This window comes from Nematolebias whitei, chromosome 9, assembly GCF_014905685.2.
Source record: "Nematolebias whitei isolate Nwh7 chromosome 9, NemWhi1, whole genome shotgun sequence".
In the NCBI taxonomy this organism is placed as follows: Eukaryota; Metazoa; Chordata; class Actinopteri; order Cyprinodontiformes; family Rivulidae; genus Nematolebias; species Nematolebias whitei.
Genome location: NC_056506.1, coordinates 44,702,858 through 44,726,140, shown reverse-complemented (window position 1 = coordinate 44,726,140; position 23,283 = coordinate 44,702,858). Strand labels below are relative to the sequence as shown.

Genomic DNA, 23,283 nt, shown 5'->3' with positions numbered 1-23,283 from the left:
AGTGATAACTGCCATACGTAAACGCAATCAGTCCGTAAAGCTAAACGCTTGTGTGTTGAAGTTGGTGAGAGATGTGCTTGTCGAGACTTTGCAAACTAAAATCGATCGCACAAAAAGGTAGAGCTCGACGTTTCCGTTTTAGTTTCATATTTACTGTCGGCGGTTCTCGGTAATAAACATCCTTAAAGGTTTACTTTGAAGGCAGCACACTTCCACGTGTTTGCAGGATGTGGAGTTTTATGTGTCTGTTATTTAATGCGTCTTGATGAAACTTGGGGCCATGCAGTAACTTTATTCCAAACTTCCTGTGATACCGGCATCATAACGAGGTACAAACATGACAACGACGTCCGTTTTTACTGCGGCAAGAAAACAAATAATCATCGGCATACTCCTGCATGTGCCTCTCAATGGTCTGATTCACTTGCTCTGCAACAGTGTGTTCATTTGTGGTTCGGCGTGTGTAAACTTCTCAAGATGTATTCTTGTACGCGGCGGAAAAAAGCTGCCGTCTGCTTCAGCCACAATAAGCTCGTTCAAAGTGCAGCACAACGGTGTAATTAGAAACATGTGTGCGACTCTGGGAGCATCTTCCACCATGCATGTCTTCAATCCGACATCTTATCACGTAAACCTAATTTAATTACTTCAAGTTACTGATTAAACTGTTACCGTGTGTGTGTATTTATCCACATTTAGAAGAGTGCATGTGCGGTTTTTTTCCGGTTACGCGAGTACATCCTCATTTCCAGAACCGTTATGCACTTAATAGTTGTTCTCCGTTCTATTTCTGTTGACACATTTATACGGTAACTACTTGTTTATGTGAACACTATTATATATAATTTATTTGGGATGCACGATATTGGATTTTTGGCCGATATCCGATATGTTAAAACTTATTTGGTCGATAACCGATACAAATACCGATATTTTTTCCTAGACCTACTTACAGAGACTACATAGCTTTCTTTGCTGTGGAATGAAAATACTACATTATTCAACATGATATTTGGTTTGCTACCAAATGCAGATGCCCAAAAAGGGGCTGAAAATGATGCAACACTTCAACTTGGATTATGTTTAATGTCAAATTTATTTGTGACATTTACTCTAACACGACGACAACACTCGAACAGTGCACATTTGTAAATTTTCACAAATATAAACTCAACCTGCTCACAAGCAACAAGTGAAAAGTGCATAAGTAGTAGTGCATTAACAGATATACGTGACAGCTTCTTAAATGCAAAATTAACTTAAAGCAGAAGCCTTTTATATTGGTGTTATTTTGATGGAATGGCCGATGTCCAATATTTAACTTTATCGCTAATATCGGCCGATACCATCCCAGTTATATCGTGCATCCCTAATTTTCATGTTTTATTTGATGAACCCGGACTCGTTTAATCCATCTTTATGTTGTGTCAGGATGTTTACTTGAATTTGATTTTTTTATTTACTTATAGAAATTAAGTAAGTTAATATTAGAAAATATTTTTGTAATTCCACCTACATATTTTTTTTGTAATCGTCCTTAACGCAGGCAGCCACAGCCAAAGTGGTTCAAGGCAACAAAGTTCATGCTCAATCATCCAGGTATCAAATCCAATAAGTCTCAGTCAGGTCATCCGGACAGTTTTTTTATTTTTTTTAGAGACACATCACCCTCTATCCAGAGGGCTTAATCAGTCTGAGGAGTTCCAGTAAACTGTTTCCCCACCAAGCTGCCTGCCTGGGAGGAGTCGACGTGAGACAGGACGGCCCCCAGAAACCATCTTAGCTCCAGCAAACTGGTTGGTCCAATTAAGGAGTGCACTGCTTGGTGGGGAAACAGTTTACTGGAACTCCTCAGACTGATGAAGCCCTCTGGATAGAGGGTGAAATGTCTCTATAAAAAATAAACAGTCCAGATGACCTGACTGAGAATTACTGTATAATGAATCTGTGTCGATATCAATATCAATGGGTCTGTTTTCATGCACAAGGCGCATTAAACGAAACTAAAACATTTTGACAGATTTTTGAACGCCGCGCACCACATAAAATCGGTTCGAGGTCGGTAAGCACAACCAGAATTAATACGTAAGGCGCGCCGGACTATAAGGCTCACTGTTAAAGGATTTTAAGTGCGCCTTATTGTCTGAAAAATACGGTAATTAATATGGTAAGTGACGGCAGAAGCAACAATTTATTGTAACAGTGTATGCATACATGGGAACGCCTTGGAATCCTCCCAGAAGTGCTGGAAGAGGTGGCTGCGGACATGCGGATGGATGGATGAACAAGCTGAACCACTGCTCTCTGTGAGCCGACTCTGTGCGTCTTACTAGTTCGGAAACCTCACGTATTAAATTCCTTTGCTGTATCGCATTCAAACGCGCAGCCAAGTTGTTATGTACACTTAAGGACATTCAGTCCCTTTTGGTTTTCCACAATTGCAGGCATTTGTGTCAGAGTGTTGTGTTCGTGCATGACATGATGCACGCCTAAAAATAGAAGGAGCATAAAACACACTCAAGTGTGTAGACACAACATCAGTGGGAACACAAGTGCGCCACTGCTGCACCTTTTATTAGCAGAGACAATTTGATCCGAGGCATCGTGTCATTAGTTTGTTCTGCAGCGTCAATGAGAAGTAGTTTGTGAGCATTTTCTCCTACCTCTGTCAGGGCGTGAAGCTGGCCCTCATGGACACACACTCCCTTAAACCTAGAAAAGAAATGCAAAACTAGGCGTTAACTTTTCATCACGCGAAACCTCAATTTGAGCACAACAGTAGGTGGACATCAGAGACAACTTGCGATGTCTTTGCCCATGTCCGTGTATGTGACAAATGTTTATTTGCACCTTTAGCAAAACATCTCATGAAACGCTGGACGAATTTTATTAAAACTTTCAGGAAGAACTCATTGGGCTAACATCTACAACCCAGTAACTTTTAAAGTCCGTCTGATTTAAGATGACCGCTAGAGCCAAATCATTTTAGCCAACCCACATACGTCATTAACGTAAATATTGAGCTCAAACTTGGCGTTGTAGTAGCCGAGACTGATCCTCAACATATACTTGGAGCACGAAATGCTCACATTTAAATCTCTGACAAAAAGTATTTGAATCAATTCTCGCCATTAGCAAAATATTTCATGAACCACTGAATGGATTCTAATTAAACTTTTACTTTTAAAGTCAACCAAATCGAGAACGCCACCACAGCTGAATGACCTTAGTCTAACAAAAATGGCAACACCTCAATGATTTTATTTATTTAATTATTTTACAAAAATTGAGATAGAATTTCGTGTAGTAAAAGTTGAGTTATTCCCAACACATTGCCCAAGCTCTATGTGAGACGATGCATTATCAAATATCATGAAACTACATAATTTTATTAAAGTTTTAACCAAAACTGCTTTAACTCGGTCATTTATCAGAGATGACCTTATTCTGCCACTCTGGCCTGAAAGGAAGCATGCATTTTATTTTTAAGGAATATTAGCCCTTTAATAAAATATTTTAATGTGCAAGTATCAAATCAAAAAATTGTTTATTTTTCACCAAAGAGTAAAAGTGAGAAATCAGGAATAATGGTAATTTTTTTTTTTTAAAGTGTGCAAGACTGGACAGGTAAATACTGTTAAAAGGGATAATAATAACAGCTCTACCTCTTCACCTACATTCTTCTCATTTTTACCTCTAGGTTACTTATCAATTTTCAAACTCACATAACCTAACCTGTAAACCTAACACTTGCGAACTTCACAAGTTGTTTGGTGATAAGCTGAGTATGATAATAATAATTTAAAAAAAAAAACTCTCAGTATGAATAACTTTTTAGTATTAGAGAAAGTCTGTCTTTTGTTTAACCCTAAAACATTAAAATATGAAGACCTGATACAACGTAATGGTTTATCGTCTCAGGTTTAAAAGGATGAATCACAGATTTATTGTTTCAACAAAGTGGCTCAAGGAGCGGCTGCAAAGCCACGTATGAACAAACTTTGTCCATGAGCTGATTCGAAGACCTCAAAACTCTGGGGGCAATGAAAAAGGTCAAATTTGTAGGTCCTTGCTGGATTTTAGCAAACAATGACTCCACACAGCGTGTTTGTTCACGCAAGGGCGCGCATTCAGTCCACAAGGGATGCTCAACAAAGATGGCATTGTAAAAGATGAGCGCATGCGTGTGTTTGCACACACAAAGATATTTATGCATGTATGTGCATGCTTAGTGCACACACTCCCACAGATGAGCTCACTGCGAGTGTTTTCTACAGAGGAAAAACAAGAGCCATCTTGTTCTGGGTCATTGTGGTCAGTTTTACTGAAACAGTCTTGATGGTCAAATCCCAAAGCTGTAAAGTTTTAGTAACTGAACCAATTTTTTTATTGATTTTATTTGTTGTTAAATGCAAATATATTATTTATATTACATACGTATAATGTATTTTTTGATATTAGGCATTTACTTTACTTATTCTCTTTACTCTTCATATTTCATATTGAATTTTAATCGAGTAGTTACATTTTATTTGGAGTGGAGAACTGCATCTTACTGTATTTTTGGGACTATTAGGTACACTTAATTAATTAAATTTCATTTTCTCAAAAATCGACAGTGATCTTTATAATCCGGTGCGCCTTATGTATTAATTCTGGTTGTGCTTACTCAACCTCGAACCGATTTTAGGTGGTTATTGTGAATGAGTTGAATAAAGTTTGACTTACCCGACTGTTTTGTTTTGCTTAATGCACCTTATAATCCGGCGCACCTTATGTATGAAAACATCCCTGTTCATTGACATTGCGCCTTATAATCATGTCTCATAGTCCAAAAAAATACGGTAGTTTCGATGGACAATGTTTCATTGCTGCAATAAAAATAAAGATTTTGGTTCTGAAATGTATCTGAATATTCAATTTTTTACAGCTGATAAAGAAAATGCACATTTTGCAATATTACCAGATCATAAGATACAAAAGTCAAATGCTCGTTAATATGTTTACCTAAACGTAGTTCATGTTCGTCATGTACACTGTGTATGCAGCTACACTGAACAAAAATATAAACAATATTTTTGGTTTGGCTCTAATTCAATTCAAAGATCTTAAACTTTTTCTTTGTACACAAAAGGCCTTTTTCTCTCAAATACCGTTCACAAACTTGTGTAAATCTGTTAGTGAGCACTTCAACTTTGCCAAGACGATCCATCCACCTCACAGGTGTGACATATCAAGATGCTGATTAGAAGCATGATCGTTGCACAGGTGTGACATATCAAGATGCTGATTAGAAGCATGATCATTGCACAGGTGTGACATATCAAGATGCTGATTAGAAACATGATCATTGCACAGGTGTGACATATCAAGATGCTGATTAGAAGCATGATCGTTGCACAGGTGTGACATATCAAGATGCTGATTAGAAGCATGATCATTGCACAGGTGTGCCTCAGGCTGACCACAACAAAAGGTGCAGTTTTATCACAGCATGATGCCACAGATGTTTGAGGGAGTGCACAGTTGGTTTTGCACGCTGTGCTAAGTGTTGCGCTAATATTTATATTCATACCATTAGTCATTTAATTCTGATTAAGCTTTTAGCTAGTTGTGCAATTAAAATGTCATATTTTTACTTACTTTTAAACCGTTAGTTTAATTCATTACTCAGGTCTTGATACTTTTAGGTACAGGTCAAAAGTGATTCGGATGAAAACTCCAGGCAGTCTAGTTAATCTAATTCTCAACTATGGTGCATAAACTGGTCTGCAAAAACTTGCAGTTTAAAGGTGGTATCTCACTGGGCTGGCAAACATCATTCATGAAGGAGTCTCCAGAATGTCTTGAAACATTCACAGTGGTTCTTAATTTCGTCACTGGAGTTGCAGAGGCTTGCAGTCCTGAATCTTTAGTCTTTTTGTCAAATCAGTCAACGATTAGAATATCTAATGTGCTGACATGGGATAGTTTCGAGCCCTCCCCAAAGGAAACAGGTCACAAACCACAGGCTCATGAGCGACTGACAGAAAAAGAAATAAAGGTAAAGGGGAAGCAGACATGTGAGAAAGAACATCTATGAGTAGTTAGTTGAAATATTGTTATGTATAAAGTCCTACCATTTATTACAATAAATTGTTAAATCACTAGAAATATTCAGTTTCTTACGCTAGGATTAATCACACATGAAAAAAGCTGCTGCTTTTATGCTGGAATGCAAGAGTGAACTAGATCTACAAAGCGTAACATTATCCCATTATTCAGCCTGCTTTAGTGATAAGTGGCATTTATTTGGTTAAAAAGTTGGTGCTTCCCCAAAGAGCAAATTTACAACAAAGCCGAATAAAATGAACTCATTTTCTATGCCTGGAAGAATTAATTTAGAGCCCTCGTTGAATATAGTTAATCAGACAGTTGTTTGGTCACTGACCTGAGGATGTTTGCGTGACACAGCCGGTTCATTAGTTGGACCTCTCTCAACATGTTAGCTCTGTTGCTGCTGAGTTTGTTCATCTTCAGAGCCATAACTTGGTCGGAGGCTCGGTGTCGAACCTGCCAAAACAGTCAAATTAAATCGTTTTAGGCTCAAGTCGCATCAAAACACAATTGTCATTGTAAAAGTGGCTGCCATGTAAAAAAAAAAAAAAACAATCTTGTTTACATATAACATTTGACGCACGCAGCGAGATAATATAGAAGCAGCAGATAAAGAAAGCAACACAAACAAGTGAAATGAGGTCAATCACTGCTGACCAGCCATGACAAAGTGCATGTGTCGTTTCCAAACCCTACAATCAATTTCATATTGCTGTGCACTGGGGACACAGGGTGCATTTTAGTTCCCATCTCAGTGTTGGATAACTGTGGCATCACCATCTCCATGGATGAATGGGTCTCAGCATGTTTTTGATGAAAGGCAGGCGAGCGCTACAGACGGCGGTGTGACAACAACTCTGAAAACTTTCTGGTTAACACACGGCAGTGAGTTACAAAAAGTAAAGCCAACGTCTTTTTTTCCTCATATTTTGTCTTCAATACACACAAACAACAGACAAAACCATCTGTGCTTTAAACTTAAATTCTCTCTCTTCCTTAAAATAAACAACTCATTTCTTCTCAACAAAATAAAAGGCTTCAAATTCCTTAAAGAATTAGTCTCGGCCACTGCTGTGCTTTCTAAGTTTTCCTGGCTGTGGCAGCCATCTTGAAATGGGCTTACTCCAAATCTTGCAAGAGTTTCATTAACGTAAATCCACACGCACAGAAAGCCACAAACAAAAACATATTAAAAAGAAAGAGTTTGAACTTCCTGTGCGTTTCTATGTGATTGCTTCACCTCAAGCCTTTTTAAAATACCGGTGGTAAGGTCAACAAAGGGCAGGTTTCAGAGTTCTCACAACGCAGTGCATTAATTACTAATAAGATTAGTTCAACACATGTACACAGGGAAATAGAAGATAACTGCCTACAAAGACACTGAAGGCAGCACTTAAAATAAGAAAGCTGCTGCAGACAGACACATTTATCTACCTACACTATTCTCATTTCCTGAAAGCAGATACATATTTAGACCACAAAGCAGATCATCCAACATGGTGGATCTTTCTACACCCAAGGCTCTTCATGAAGAGTTAACGATTATGTTTTTTAAAATGCAAAACAAAGGAACCAATGTTTGACAGTTGTGTTCCCCATTTGTGTTACTGTGCTATTTGACTGTTAAATCAACACCTTCATCATCTCATGCCTCACTAGACATCGCACACAAAGTGAGAGGTGTCACGGTGTCAAACAGGTTAAAATGGGCGGCTTAGATACTTTCAAGTTCTGAGGAAATGTTATAATATAATAATAATAATCATTTTTACTTAAAAAGCGCCTTTCAGGACACCCAAGGACACTTTACAGTAAGAAACATATCAGAAAGATTGTGTAAAAACAAACAAGCAAAGTGCAAAGATCAACAGGAATAAATTGAAGTATAAAATACATAAATAATATAAAATACATACAGCAAAGTTAAGGATGTTATGAACAAACAATTTCTTACCAGTCGTCTAGTTCCTTGAATTGCCTCGGTCTGAGTAACAGTTTAATTCTGACCAAACTGACAAGCTAATAATAATAAATTAATTTCATAGTGTTCCATGCAAACATGCATCTTCTTTATCTGCTTTTCAGTGCAGGGTTGTGGAAAGTTATTGTCTATTTCCAGTGTTGCTGAACAAGAGGTGGGGTATACAAAAAAACACTTAAAAAAAACTGTACATTGTTGTCTATTTAGCATAAGTATATGTTTGCAGTAGCTAGCTGTAGCTCTTGTCGTGCAGAGTGGGTATCTCTGAGAGAAATATCAGTAAATTTATGTCAGAAACGGTGCAAAGTAAAACTGATGACAATTTAATGGTTTAAAAATATGCTTTTGTATGAACCGCTATGATTTTTTATTTGTTTTTTTAGGTACTTATTGCAAAGTATGAATCGAACATTTTAAGGTTAGGTGACGTTAGGTTTCCACATATATTGATATGAAATTCTGAAATGCGGGTCCACACTCAATGTAAACAAAGCACTTGGCTGAATCTCGTGATCGACCAACATTAGGCTGAGTGTAGTCTGTGAAGGTAAACGGATCCGCTGGAATCGCAAAACGTGAAGAATCTCAAGGATGTTTAGGTGGAAATGTGAGTGAATTTGTTGCTAAACACAAAAGAAAAAAGAAAGAGCGAGTAAAGTAACTATCAAGAATAAATATCGGGGACCAGGCAGGATGGTGGAAAGCCGTAAATACAGCATTTAAACGTGGCTTTTACAAAACTTCTGCTCGACGGGTAAAATAAAAATTGTAGAAGAGGCTGAAAATGTGAAGAAAAAAACTCAAAAGGCGGCTAACTTACTTTATGTCATTCTCTTACAATGTTTTTATTTTATTATCTTTCTTTAAGCACAGCCACAAGGATACAAGAAGTAATATATTGCAAAAAGGAGAACTGGCAGGATTATCAGCATTATGCAGCAGAATCAGAGTTTTCTGGATCCACGTCTCTCCACCTCATACACCGACTGATAAATCTGTTCCAAGGAGGGGGCTCGGCTGTGAGAGGCGACAGTCTCCACCACAGGACAGCAGAAACAACAGATGGCCACTCCTCTAAAGGCCTCCTCCCCCACATACGTCCATCCTCCGACCCCCAATTCCTCACTCATCAAATCCCCCCCACTTGTTTTCCTGATCCCCCTCTTTTTCCTCCACACTGTGGCTTCAAACAAACCGGCATGCCCAGCCCTAATCATTCCCTGCAGTAGTAGGAAAATCTCCCCTCTCCATCTTCCTCTGATGTCCCCCCCCCCCCCCCCCCCCCCCTCTGCATGCCCCCCTCTCAGATGGAAAACCTAACCCTTTTGTCAATCTTCTTCAAACCCTTTCCTCATTTTATTCCTGCCAACCTCTTCTCCACAAACTCCTCTTCATCTCCTCTACAGCCCTTCTTTGTACTCAGTGGACACCTAAAACTTCATCTACCCCCCCCCTCCCCCATTATCATCTCCTTTAACAGGGTTTTCACCACAACTCTCCACCATCAGAGGCTTTCCTCTAGTTTCTTCCCTCAGCTTCCAGACTCGTTATTTTCAACACTATTTCATTTAAATTATTCTCCTTGAAGCTTTTCAACAGCAGGCTGTCCTCAAATTTACTTTTAATTATTTTCTTATCAAGAAAACAAATCTTTGTTACAGGAATCTAAGCAGGAATCGTCCTCAAGGTGGTACCCATTTATTTAATGGCATGGTAAGTAGGAGTATTATTCTTAAAGGCTGAGAATGTAAATGTATCATATCACATAGGCTAAATTTTAAGCAAAGGCAGGGTAAAAAAAAGAAAAGGTAAAGTATTTAATTTGGCAAATACATTAAAATATTACATTTTACTTCTAGTCTCTGTGGTTCCATCCTGTTTACACTTTAAAAGACGCTCTCTATTAAAATGTAGATAAATTGGATAGAACTCAAGATTTTGGGGGGTTGTACAGAAAAGATAAATGCATTTTACACATAATAAAGACAAAAAATTAAAAAAGCTACATTGTTTCATTCACTGACACATCAGCAAAGTATCTAAAATAATGAAGAAATGCTCATCGTCCACCTTTCATGCAAATAAATAAAAGATATAGCCATTTTGGTTAAATGAACATCGAGCAAAAATATGTTTCTGCTGCCGTCACACCAATTTTTTAACTCTGCGTCTATAAAACTCGCCGAGTTATAAACATTTTGTGTTCGCTAAGATCAATTACCTGTGGCAGCCATGTTAAATATGGCTGACTCCAAAAGTTAATGACTTGTAGACATGCAGCCACCTTTAATAATTCGAGCTACGGTCATCAGTGCCACTCTCTGACTCGCCATCAGCTCTGTGTTTTCAACATGCTCCAGTATTTATATATAGACCACAAGTGTTTTTCCACAGCTGCTCCAACAGGAACATAATGGAGTTACATTAAGTAAAGTACATAAGACAGGCTTCACATCACTAATAAATTCCATTAAAGTTGCCATCCCCAAGACACATTTTAAAACATTAGCTGCCACCTGTCATCAGCAGTCCATCTATTCTCAGACGTCACAGAACAAGTTCAATAAAACCATTAAAGAATGAATGTGAGACAAACTGTACTGGCTTAGCTCTTTGCATTAAAATGATGCTCATAATCCTAAATAAACTTGCCAATCTGTTCATATTCTGAAAAATAAATTGATGACATACTACAGAGCATGCAGTAAAATCGCCATTTTAAAATTCTCCTTTAACGTTACCATTTCCCTGTCCCTATATGCGTTTAACTCTTTTACAAAAATGTCAACTTCAGTCTGAATGTCAGCTTTAGAGAATAAGAGCTCAAACTCTGTTGTGCTGGAATACTTAAATAAAAACACGCACTTCTGAACAAAACCCAAAAAGAAACATCTCACGCACAAGTCACAAACAAGCCTAATCCAGGAAATGTTTTTTTTACATACTAGTGCAACTCCGCTTCCATTTAAAGATGAGTGTGTCTTTGTATATCTCAATCAAACTGACCCATACTACAATGTCTCATTTGGATGGTGGTCCTCATAATAAAACAAACAAGAGTTTAACATGATACGTCTCTGCTGACAGGACTTCATTTCACAAAGCCAAGCTTAGAAATGGTCAAAACGCTTGTGCGACCTACACTCACGTGGACGGAAAGGGGCGTTTTAAGTGATGTCTAATTTGAGCTAAAAATGTCAAAGACTCGTTAGGGAAGATAACTCACAATTGGTGTTTAACTCACCAAGTGTGCCAACACGATAAGAATAAATCAAATGGAAAACTAGGTTAGGTTCAACAGTTTTATCAAAATTTACTAAAGACAACTTCCCTATAATATGAAACTGGTACATATAAGAAGCAACAACAAAAAAGGACTAGTTTTTGTCTTTATAAATAAATCCTTTAGGATCGAGTGAAGGGTGAAAAGTAATAAAACTCAAAAGTGCAGAGAAAGATCAACTAGACAAACGTTGAAAAAAAGATTTTACCCACCTTGAAGACATCAGAGAAGAACCCTGAACCAATCCACTCGCAGGTGAAGTCATCGAGGCGTGTCAGGCAGGAGAAGGCACTGATGAGGGCTCTGTACGAGGACGGACACACCCGGCCCACCTGGAACCAACAATACAAGAACCAACTGGTGAAGACTGGACCAAAGGAAGTGCTCATCTGATAGACAGGCTTAGGCAGACACAAAGATAAAGAGGCATTAGTTGTGTGTCTTTTAAGTGGTATATTAGTCAGGACTATAAGACCACAAAGTAGAAAGAAATATAGACTTGACCTTAAAATTCTACCAACTAAAAAAATAAAACAAATGACTTCAGACAATGACATGTTGCTGAGCAAAAGTTCATCCTCCCTAGTCTTCAGCACATGCTCATAACATTTAGTTAGAAATGTGTATTGCTTTTAAAATTGAGAAGCCTTATAATAAATGACTATGACTGATATGATGTGGAAAAAACAACATTTGCTGGACCATAAAACTATATACAACTTCACACTTTTCAGCTTAAAACCCACATTTGTCCCATCGGTACCACTTCCAACTGAGCTGTACGTTTTAGCAACAAGTTTCTGCCATTAACAGCAAAACAAGTTTAACGTTTCACCTGAACAGTGTCATCCGATTCAAGTGCAAAACACATTTTATGAACCAGATTTCAAACATATGTGCCGCTGATAAATCCTTTCAGATCCTTGAACTTTATCACTAATAAGTGAGTTTAAGGTTCACGATGTGGTACGAGTTTAGCTCAGGAAAAAGAAAAATAATACCAAATGTTAGAAGTGTTCTTTTAGGCAAGAATCACACAAAAATAATAATTTTGGCTATTAGGGAGTGTCTAACAAAAAGCATGGAGTACTTTTGTTGTATATAGGCCTGTCGCGATAAACAATAAATCAATTAATCACATGATAAATTAAAATTATCAACCTCATTTTCATTTATTGGTTTTATCATTTCTTCGTCTCTCTTTCTACTGAAGACACTGAAGACACAAGGATCAACTCCGGTGCTCTTCACTGACCCCTCCCTTTCTCTTTAAAATCCATTTTAACCGTCCAAAATCGCGTTTTGGGATCGTTAATAGCAGCTAGGCTGAGAAGCTAAGCTACGAGCTAAGCTAACAGGTCGACCTCAGGAAAAAACCTTTGTCTTGTCGAAGCTCCAAAATTCACAGTTGAAAACCGTGCCTTCATATAAAAAGTTGTTTTCCTCTGCACAAAGAAGCTGAGAACTTGTTAACTGATTTATTATTAAAAGCTTTGTGTGAAAAATGCTATGCTAAAGAGCTCAAATTACCGAGCGTCCGCCATTTTGAGAACCGAAGAGAGACAGCCCATGTAACGTCAAGGGGCCTCCTTCCCATTTTCTTAAAGAGACACATTGCTCGCTCACTCACTATCCATCCTTCTGTTCAAACAGTCTTATACTGCCATCTGGTGGTCAAAAAAGGTACCACAAGGAAAACAAATTTGCAAACATTTCTTCTTAAATTTAACAATTACTACTAATTATTGTCAAATTTCAAACAATCATTTATCGCAATAATTTGAGACAATCGCGCAGCAAAATTTGTTATCGTGACAGGCCTAAAACCGAAGACCACCCCCAATGTGAAAATACAAAAAAATAATAATAATAGCTGCAATTTCAGGCATTTTCATCCATAAATACACAAACAGCCTACCACAGAACTTAAATTACACACACAGTATATATATATATATATATATATATATATATATATATATAAAAAACTTGCTGATTATAAGACATAACTACTTGCCATACTCCACTCTTTCCACTGCAGCTGTCAGTGATCAGACCATTGTTTTCTTTGTTTGTGCATTTAAATAGCATCACCCTCTGCTTCGTTTCTGTCAAAGACTTTTTGCTAAATGTCGTTCATTAATGTGCGCTCGCTTCCAGGGGGATCACCTGTAACCGACATATTTATTGCCTAGTTCCCTGCATCTGTCCAAAGCATCTGTACTGAAATGTAAAAAAAGTGATAAAAAAAAAAAAAAGGAAACACATATCTGCTTTCATGCGTTTGCAAACAACCGTTTATCAATTTAGAAATGAAAAATAAAAATAAAACTGACCTGGGAAGGCGGGCCCATCTCACAGTTCCCTATCCCTCCATTGCCGTCTCTGTCGTCGCTGAGGCGTTCAGGCCATGTAGGGAACCCAGCAATAGAGTTGCGTTTATTCCGGTCCATGGCGACGAGAAAGAAGGTGATATGGGCCTTTTTCTACAATGAACCCACATGACAAGAGGACTAGATTGTTTTAAAGGTGCCGAGGGCTTCACGGCAGCACAGTATGTTTTCAGTTTGTGTTCTGGGAGAAAATGGATCACACTCAGACTTCAGCTTTAAATTTTATTCTGGATGTTCCCGTTGACAAATTCAAGTTTTTAACAAGTCCAGTTCATCGCTGCTTGTAAATGAGAAGTCCAGCATGATAAGAACTTCACATGTTTGACAAGGGTGCAGTCAAACACTGGAGACCTGGGGGGGTGGGGGGAACAGAAAATAAATTACCTGCTCTTTTTTGTTTTTTTACTTTTAAAAATGATGAGTTTGAGGCTAGAATGACGGCACAAATGTTTCTGCACGTTCACTCTGATCTCAGTATCGGTGAGTAAAGTCACTGTTGCTCAATGGGCTCAAATAGAATGGCTGTAATAAAACGTTGATTGTCCAATTATGGGAGAATAGCCAAAAAATAGCTCACGTCTTGGATCTTTTCGACCATCCAAAACAAAAACAGCAGGGTACAAAGAGGGACAGGGAAGGAAGTCATGTGGCTGAAGGACTTTTTCATAACTGTAAACACTGTGGCTTTCATATTCTTCAGAAAATACTTTATGTCAGAGGAATCTTTTACCATTTACAATGTACAGCCTGGTTAAAAATCCATTTCCTAAATACTCAGGCTAAAAGTAAAACAAACCAAGTAAGTTGTTAAGCATAAAATCTCCCAATGATCAGGTATACCTTTAAGGACTTTTGTAATATTCATTATGTTGCCTGTAATTTCATAGCTGTGCCCTTGAGAGCCTTATAAATATTACTTTGATTTAATGGTCAGTTAAGAATTTTTGTTTAAGAATAAGTTTAATTGGCTTGAGCAGTGTACCGCTCTTAAAATACATATAGAATGAGCACATCTGTAATTTTGGCTGAACTGAAATAACAAATAAAATATACAACTTTACAATTTTTGATTAACCTCACAGAAGTACATTGATATTATTCACACACAAATAAAGATTCAATAAGTAAGTAGAATATTAGAGGCATTAAAACACTGCCATTGTCTTCTGATTAATGATAATGTACACTAAACAAGCTGTAGAAATCACTCAATAATTAATTTCTTAGGGAGATTTATACAAATCTTTTTCTGATGCTGAAACAGTCGATTGGTTACTGGAAAAAATACAGAAAAAAAACATTCTGATCATTTTATTTTTGTGGTTTTTTTTTGCTCAACAATGTCAAAACTAAACAGAAGCGAAAAATAAAAGGGAAAGAAACAGACAAGACCTGAAAGAAAGTCAAAACTAAATGCAATGACATAAAATACTAAAATGTTTAAAATTACTTTATTATTAAAATGTCAACAAGTATTTTAAGTTACACAGAAAAATTATATATGACTTATAGCCCAGCGTGATATTAAGTTTTCTTCTTTAGGCTAAATAGTTTATGGATTGATGATAATAATAATGTTAAATAATTAGTTTCAATTGATTTGTTTTATTGACTACAACTGGAAGTGAACTGGTCTAGACTGGTTTTAACAGAACATGAATTAAGCTTCTGTAATTTATCTTTAAAGTGTCTTGAGAATACGTTCTTGTGAAATAATGCAATGGTCACCTTGCATTTTCCAGAAAAATAAAACAGTTTTTAATCATTTTTAAAATTACTTGTAGTTCTTGTGACCTCACGTGCAAAAAAAAAAGAAGTTACAATTCGTATTACAGTGTCCTCCTTCATGCAACGGTGCCTGTAATTCTGCATTCTCCTCCTCATTCTGCAAACTCACTTATTAGGAGCTCTTCTCCTGCAGCCAATTAAGATTTGAGTCATTTTGGTCCAGGGTTGTGATTTTATGATGAGCATGATGCTCAACAAATAGTTGCAAACTTTAAAAAAGGTTCAGATTTTTTAAATCAGAGGATGTTTAAAGAACTAATGCTGAAAGCTAAACAGTCAATCTGAGCCCCTGAGGAGGTTTAAAGGGATTAGATCCTAACGACGACACCACACTCAAAGAGTTCCCACCTACATGACTTCTGTGATCATTCTCTGTCCCAGTCATACCCTTAAAAGGATTGACATTCTTCTTTTTTTATTTTTTTTATTTTACAAATCCATTTTTTGCCTTGCCAATATGGTGCATCGTGAAAAAAAAAAAAGCTCCTGTGCCAAGCAAAGCACAAGCCCAAAGTATCAGGCCTAAGCTTTCCTGTCTATTTTCAGAAAGATTTCCATCGAGGAGCAGAGACAGATTTCTGTAGTAAATGAGTCGACGAGAATGGGCCAAGAACATTAGCACACTCTTGAATCATAACAGTTCACAGCAACCAGAAAGGGTTTTTAATTCACACGCCCACATTAGTGGTCAAGGCAGACTAAAAGGAGCACAAATTTCCCATGCGTGAATATTTCTTGTACGAGAATAAAACTATTTCTTGATTTTTAATGCCTTCTGATGAGCCAGGTGTTTCCTTAATTAGATTATTAATCAGTCCATGTCACATAAACATAAAATATATTAGCTATTTTAATGTAAAAACACATTTTCATAATACAACGAGGTTAAATCGGGTCATTTGGACGGATTCTTCTTCTTCAACAAAAAAATAATCCATCCAGAGGACCTGATTTAACCTTATGAGATTTATATACCTGGATTATTGAGCATGCATCAGGACATTTTCATAATATTTTTTAATCAAGATTCATTATATTGAAGTGCATGTAAACAAAAAATATATATATACAGACTGACAATCTGCTCTGGTTGTGGATAGTCTGTTAAGTTTATGCAATCATCTAAAGCAAAGATTTAATGTTGTGCAAATATACTTAAAAAAGTAAACATAATAAAAATGTTATATACCATAGTACAACGACCCTCTATGACGTTGTAAGTGATAAAACAAAAATAGATATACAGTATTCTGTGGCCTTCATTTTCAAAGGGCATTCATCTAAACAACCACACTAAAGGGACACTGGGTGGCTGCTTTTTTCGTGGTCTTTTTAAAATGTGGCCTGTTGCTGCTTCAAAACAGATGGGGCATCGCACCAAAGCAGCCTCCAGCCAAATGTTTTCAGAGTGGTTTGGGACAGCTGAGCGCAATCCAGCTGTGGCGTGGATTACAGACTAATAGAACAAGTCACCAATAAATCAAAAGCTAAGTGATGTTATAATGTTAGGCTTCCACAAATAATTTACTGTCACTGCAGAGCATGAGATTTATGGGTATGGTGGAGCTTTCTGTATGTGCATTTGTACTGAGAACAGTTTTGCAAAAAACAATGCTCTGACAGAATTGTCTTCTGTAAACTACATTTCTAATCTTCAAGAAATAAGGACAATTTACTGAGGTAAACATCCCAAATATGTGAGTCACAGCATTCCAGTCATTCTTCAGTGGTTTGTGTGAATAATGAATAAACTGATGGGGGGGGAAAACCTGCCTTTACCTGGATACAACTGGTCTGTATGTGGAGTTTTATGCAACAAGCCATTTTATGTGTGCACAAATAAATAAAGAACCAAAAGTTGTGGGAAGTGTGTTGGTTCAAGTTTGTTAGACTGCAGAGAAAATGTAAACATGACGTTAGAAACAGCTGCAAGGATAAAAGTTCAGGTCTTCTTTAAAGTTAAGCGGACTCACCTGATATTACTTCACTGAAGAATTGAGAAGAACAGTCCGAGCTGGGTCCCATGCCTCTACCAGAAGATACTGCTTAAGAAAATGACCAGCTAAAGGCTGAAACAGCGACTAGCGGACGGGCTAGTTTGTCAACAAAACTGGAGCGAGGCAGCGAAAGCTAACAGACGTTAGCTTTAGAGCCAACAAACACGCACAAAACAACAACTGCCCACAGCGACGGCTCCAAAGTCCAAATATCCAAAGGCTGAATCCCGAAAACCAACGCAAAATCAGCTTGAGTCGGTATTATATCTAAAAGAGGTAAAATACGACGGTTTCCGCTGCGCTCGTTTGGCGATATTTCAAACGATTGTTGGGGTTTGACAGCTCCGTCGTCTCCCTGCTTCCATCCCACTGACCCCGCCCACGTTTGATTGGCACGTCTTTGAGCCAATGAGTCTTGCGTATTTGATCATGTGACCACTGTAGGCTGCAGACCTGTGATGAGTAATGAGTAAATAAAATAGCTATTCTTAACATTTATTAAATCTAGAAATATATTTAGTGCGCTAATAAAAACATGTTAGTTGATTAAGTTAATTTGATTAAAACTGTAAATAATTTATTGTGATTTTTTTTTAGTTAATTTTCAATGTTTTCTTCTTTTTGAGTACCTTTTTTCCGATGTAAACATACAAAATAAAGAAGTTTATTTGTGCTTAACTCTATAAAACGTGGTGTCATGATTGCAACGTCTGAAAAAGATAAGATTTTATTTTTTACTTGTTTTTTTTTGTTTGTTTTTTTTTGTCAGGCCAAGTGTGTGTTGAGTAAAGTAAGATACTTGGGTAATATAATCAAATGTGATTTTAGTTATTTCACAGGTCACAGTAAAGATCTTTGATGCACAACAGACAGCAGAACTTGGAAGCATATTTTCATGAACTTGTTTTATTTTCAGCATTCTCGATTGCCTTAACAAATGCCCCATGATTAAACTTTGGTGAGCACAGGAACGTGTTTCAAATCTATGTGGAAATATAGCCTCACCTGGTGGGCAAGCAGAGGCAGCACTGCTATTCCTATTCCAGTGAAAAAGCAACAACATATTGCCACCATATTAAAAAAAAAAGTAATAAATTTTTGTCCCACTTTACGTATTTAACAAACCTTATCAAACTTAACCTTGAGCATGCATCGTGATATTTGTTAAGGAATGTTTTGTAGGAAAGCTCTTTAAGCGCATGCAGGTTTGAACATGTGCTGGAGAAGGATGATGTGCTAAACAGACATCTGGGTCAGTCTTTCATTGTGTCTGTCAGAGTACAGGGCCTGACTGCAGCATCACATGACAAATGTGACAAATGGCAAATTCTCAAATTCCCTCCCCTGGGATTATATCTATCGAAGTGTCAACCTTTCTAGGTGAGCTCAAGCAAACACTGAAGTACAGTTTCCTGCTGTTTGAAAGGCCCTGGGATGTCACGTTCAGAAAATAAATGTCTCAGTTTCTCTGAAACTCCCACAGCATGACCACTGGTCTGAGCCTGGGGTTTGGGTGACCAGTGGTCATTCTGTATGTTGCGGGAGTTTCAGAGAAACTTGGACAATTATTTTCTAAACATGGCAGCCCAATGGCTTTCAAACTCCATAATGCATTACAGCAAAGACTGGTTCGTCAAGATCCAGTCCCCAGGCGCAAACAGAATAATGTTGTGTATGCTGTTCAGTGTCAGGGCTGTGGTCCGTTACAGGCCAGGACTCTGCGGTCTACACTCATCTGTAGGCCAGCCGTCGCTGTTTCAGGGATGAAGATGTGCACATCCTTGATAGAGAGGTACGATGGTTTGAGAGAGGAGTGAAGAACGTCATCGTTGTGAAGAGAACTCGTCCATTGTTAAACAGCGTGCTGGTATGGATCACTCAATCTTCTGTGAATAGCAAGCAACCATCAAGGCACCAATGATCAATTGTTAGACTGATGGTCCTCCTTTTGCATGTGAACATCTAGTTCTGGCTGTCACCAGCAAACTGGTTGATGCTACGAGAAGGTGCTATTTATAAGACTGAGTTTGCTTGCAGCTCCTCACACTGAAGAAGTTTTTTGGAAAATACAAAACAAAGAATAATCCGTCCAGATGACCTCCTTGTCAGATTTGTCTACCTGGATTACTGAGCATGCATCATAGAATTTGTTTTGTTTTATATGGATAAAATGACAGAAATGGTGAAATAATGATCAAATAAGGGCAGCACGGTGGCACAGGTAGAGCTGCTGCCTCTCAGTGAGCAGGTTACCCTGATTCAAATCCCGCTCGGGGGGGGGCCTTTCTGGGTGGAGTTTGCATGTTCTCTCCGTGCATGCGAGGGTTTTCTCCGGATACTCTGGTTTCCTCCCACAGATCAAAAACATGCATGTTAGACTGATTGGTAACGCTAAATTGTCCTTATAGGTGAGCTTGAATGGTTGTTTGTCTCGTTTGTCTCTATGTGTCCCTGTGATGGACTGAAGACCTGTCCAGGGTGTCCCCCGCCTCTCACACAGTGATGGCTGGACATGGGCACCAGTGATCCCCGCGTCCCGAAAAGGAAGAAGCGGGTAAAGATGATGTATGGATGATCAAACAAAAACTTGTGTGAGTAGTATTTTACATTTTATGTACATAAATGATTTTTTTTGGTGATATTTAAATCCATTTTTGCTTTGTTTTATGTGACTATAATACCAAAATAAAATGAAACATGATTATTTTGGTTCAGCGTTGTATACATAAGTTTAGAAATGGATTACAACGAAAAAAAGGGAATTGTAAATATGCTCAAGATTTCTAAAAGTTATGGCATCAAATCCAAATTAAGTCATAACATTTGTTACTTTCATAAACTTTAAGTCAAACTCCTGATTAGCCTATAATAGAAGGGGAAAAAAACTTTGTTTATGTTTGGGTATAAAACAATTTATTAAAATTACCCCTAACTTCCAGTTAACTCCCATAACCTCTCATAATTCCTCTGGAAAGTTCCAGTTTGGAAAACTTTGCAAATTTCCAGTTTAACTTCCAATGGAAATGATCCATGGTTAGTCTGATGGTCCTTCTTGACCATGAGCAGCTGGTTTTGGTTGTCAGCAGCAAACTGGTTGATCCACGATGAAAAGGTGCTATTTATAAGACTGAGCTGAACACAGCACCTCAGACTGAGGAAGTCTTTTGGATGAAAGATGAAACGTTTCTACTTTTCGTTGTTTTGCTTTGTTGTTTTTGTTTTTTTGAATGTTCAGAGGACCAGATTTAACTTTTTTGGATTTTTCTGCCTGGATTATTGAGCATGCATCAGGATATTTCCAATGGAAAGTTTCTGGAAATAAGTTTTCCAAAACTGTTCTGCCCTTTTAGATCTGAAAGTAATATACAAAGATATGTTCGTTTATATTTTTAAATGCACTGAATACGCTTCCGTAATGTGTCAAAAATAAATATAAACTGTGGGCAGTTGTTAAATACCACTACGTCACGTTTTCCAGCTGAAATCTAGCCAATCAGAAGCGCCCGTGTTCTGGTCACGTGACCGCAGCCGTTTCCTGTTGCTGTTACATTTGCAAAGGTTTTTACTCAAATCAGCATATGTAAACCAAAACGGCAAAGCAACGCTGCTGCCGTTTTGTTGTTTGTCCTCACATGAAGGAAGTTTAACGCCCGACACGTCGTTCGAGCCAGCAGGGCCGCCGAACCGAGCCGACATGGACAACAACTGTGTGGCTTTCCAGAGCAAGCTAACCTCCATCATGGAGATGCTAGCCAAAGCCGCCGTGGTGGAAATTAGCAAACTGTGGGAGGATGGCTTCGCTCTCATACAGGTCGAGCTCCGTCGGAGAGAAAACGAAATTAAAGCTCTGAACAACAAGTTGCAGTCGATGGAAAACGAGCGTTTGTTGGCTCATTCTCAGGCTTCGAATAAGTCCTCGACGTTTTCCAACAGAGCGCAGCTACTGCCGCCTTCTGGTGATGGTAGGAACTACCACTAAAATCAGCAGTCACATTTCTATCTTTTCACAGTAATTTAGAATCTCACAAGTTAAGTTTCATTCTGATTAAATACAATGAGACAAATATTATGCATATCCAATGTTGCATGTAATTTTCAATTTTGGAAATAAAGGAAACTTTGCGGGTACCACAATCTAAAAAGAGCCCTGATTGAAATGATTCAAAATGTTATTTATGAGTTTGAAAACACTTTATAAAGCGTTGCCGACCATTTATAAAACTGCTATGAAACACTTCATATATTTAAGCAGGTTTGCGTGATCAAGTGCTGTACCTTTTTATTTATTTAATCTTTATTTAGATTTTATTAAACCTCGGTCGTTATTCGTTCAACCTTTCTTTCTTTATGCAGGCTCGTCTCATTCAGCCCCGAAGACTCATTTACAAGAGGAACCTGTTCCAGACAGAACATATAAAGTACAGACAACAGTAAACGATAACAATAAATTACAGTAAAACTGCAATTAAAATAAAATAAGTGATTTAAAACAATAAATCAGGGTGCTGTAAAACACTAAAAGCAACAATAAAAACAGTAAATTGCCGTTATCTAGTTTAACAAGTAAACTGAGCGACTGAAGCAATAAAAATATATTAATTGAATTTGCCAAATAATGAGCCTGTTTTAATGTATGAACAGCATTTTATAACTGTTTAATAAATGCCTGTCCATGCTTTTTAAAGTGTTTACAAACTCATAAATAAATGTTCTTTTGGTAATAAATAATTTATAAAGGGACCCTTAAAAACAAGTGATACCTTTTTGTTTATTTGTTTATTCTTTGTTTGTCTGTTTTCTATTTTTCTAGACCTACAGTCAGTCCCTTAAAACCCTAAACAAAGTGGAATATGCAGGTTAAAGATTTTCAGAGTTTATTCTGCTTCTTTAAATAAAATAATTATTTAAATGAACTGAATATACATGTGCAAAGTTTGTTCCATTTAAATGCAAAGAAGACGCTTTACACACGCACACAACAGTTAAATTAATTATCGATGTTCCCGAGTTTAATAATTGCATCAGGTACGTGTTTTGTTTCAGTCATTTATCTGAAAATTGATCACCTACTGCAGTAACTTTAAATATATTAATGCTGTGTGAAGATTTCACATCTAGTTTCTCGCGTTTGTTCATGTTTGAGCAAAACCCAAACAGGAATTGTTTCAGTTTTTACCAGCTCTGCCCCTAAACTCTTTGATAAATACATTTGTTGCATCTTCGGTATTCAAACGAATAAAATTGAATTGAATGACCTGCCTTTTAACAATGCAGTTGTTATACATACAGTTTGACTTTAAAAATATTTTGCAAAGGGAAAGTTCTGTTAAATAGTTTTTAGAAAGATTGTTTTGTCGTTCCAGGGCCTTCGGATGATTCCGTTCAGACGTTGTCTTCTGACCAGAGCGTCAGAGATGAAGTGAACTCTCCAGCCAATAGAACCGCTCCTGATCAGACGGAGGACAGTCGGACCAGACATCACACATCTGACCTCTGCTGCGAGCCTGAAGACAAAGATGATGAAGATGAAGACTTGGCTGTCAAGCTAGAAAATGACGATGATGTTCAGATTGTGGAGCAGGCATCGGAGTCGGACCTCGGCGGCGGTGATGGAGCAGTTCATCAGGAGGAGGAGGAGCGGAACCGACAACCCGCTGAAGTTTTACAGGATCAGGAGAACCAGCAGTGGTTGGCGATTTCAGTGGGAGGCAGCGACACAGCAGATGACTCGGACTGTTTCTACGA

General features: G+C 37.7%; 1 protein-coding gene across 1 annotated transcript in view; it reads right to left on the bottom strand.

The window, feature by feature from the left end:
- Positions 1-17,689, bottom strand: part of tesk2 (testis associated actin remodelling kinase 2) — a 31,555-nt gene extending 13,866 nt beyond the window's left edge. The window contains exons 1-5 of the mRNA XM_037682402.1: positions 17,515-17,689; positions 13,697-13,846; positions 11,573-11,692; positions 6,431-6,552; positions 2,664-2,712 (exon numbers count right to left, since the gene is read on the bottom strand). Of these exons, the coding sequence (XP_037538330.1) occupies positions 2,664-2,712; positions 6,431-6,552; positions 11,573-11,692; positions 13,697-13,813 (408 nt within the window). The 5' untranslated portion in view covers positions 13,814-13,846; positions 17,515-17,689. The remainder of the gene's footprint in view (positions 1-2,663; positions 2,713-6,430; positions 6,553-11,572; positions 11,693-13,696; positions 13,847-17,514) is intronic.
- Between the last annotated feature and the right edge of the window lie 5,594 nt (positions 17,690-23,283).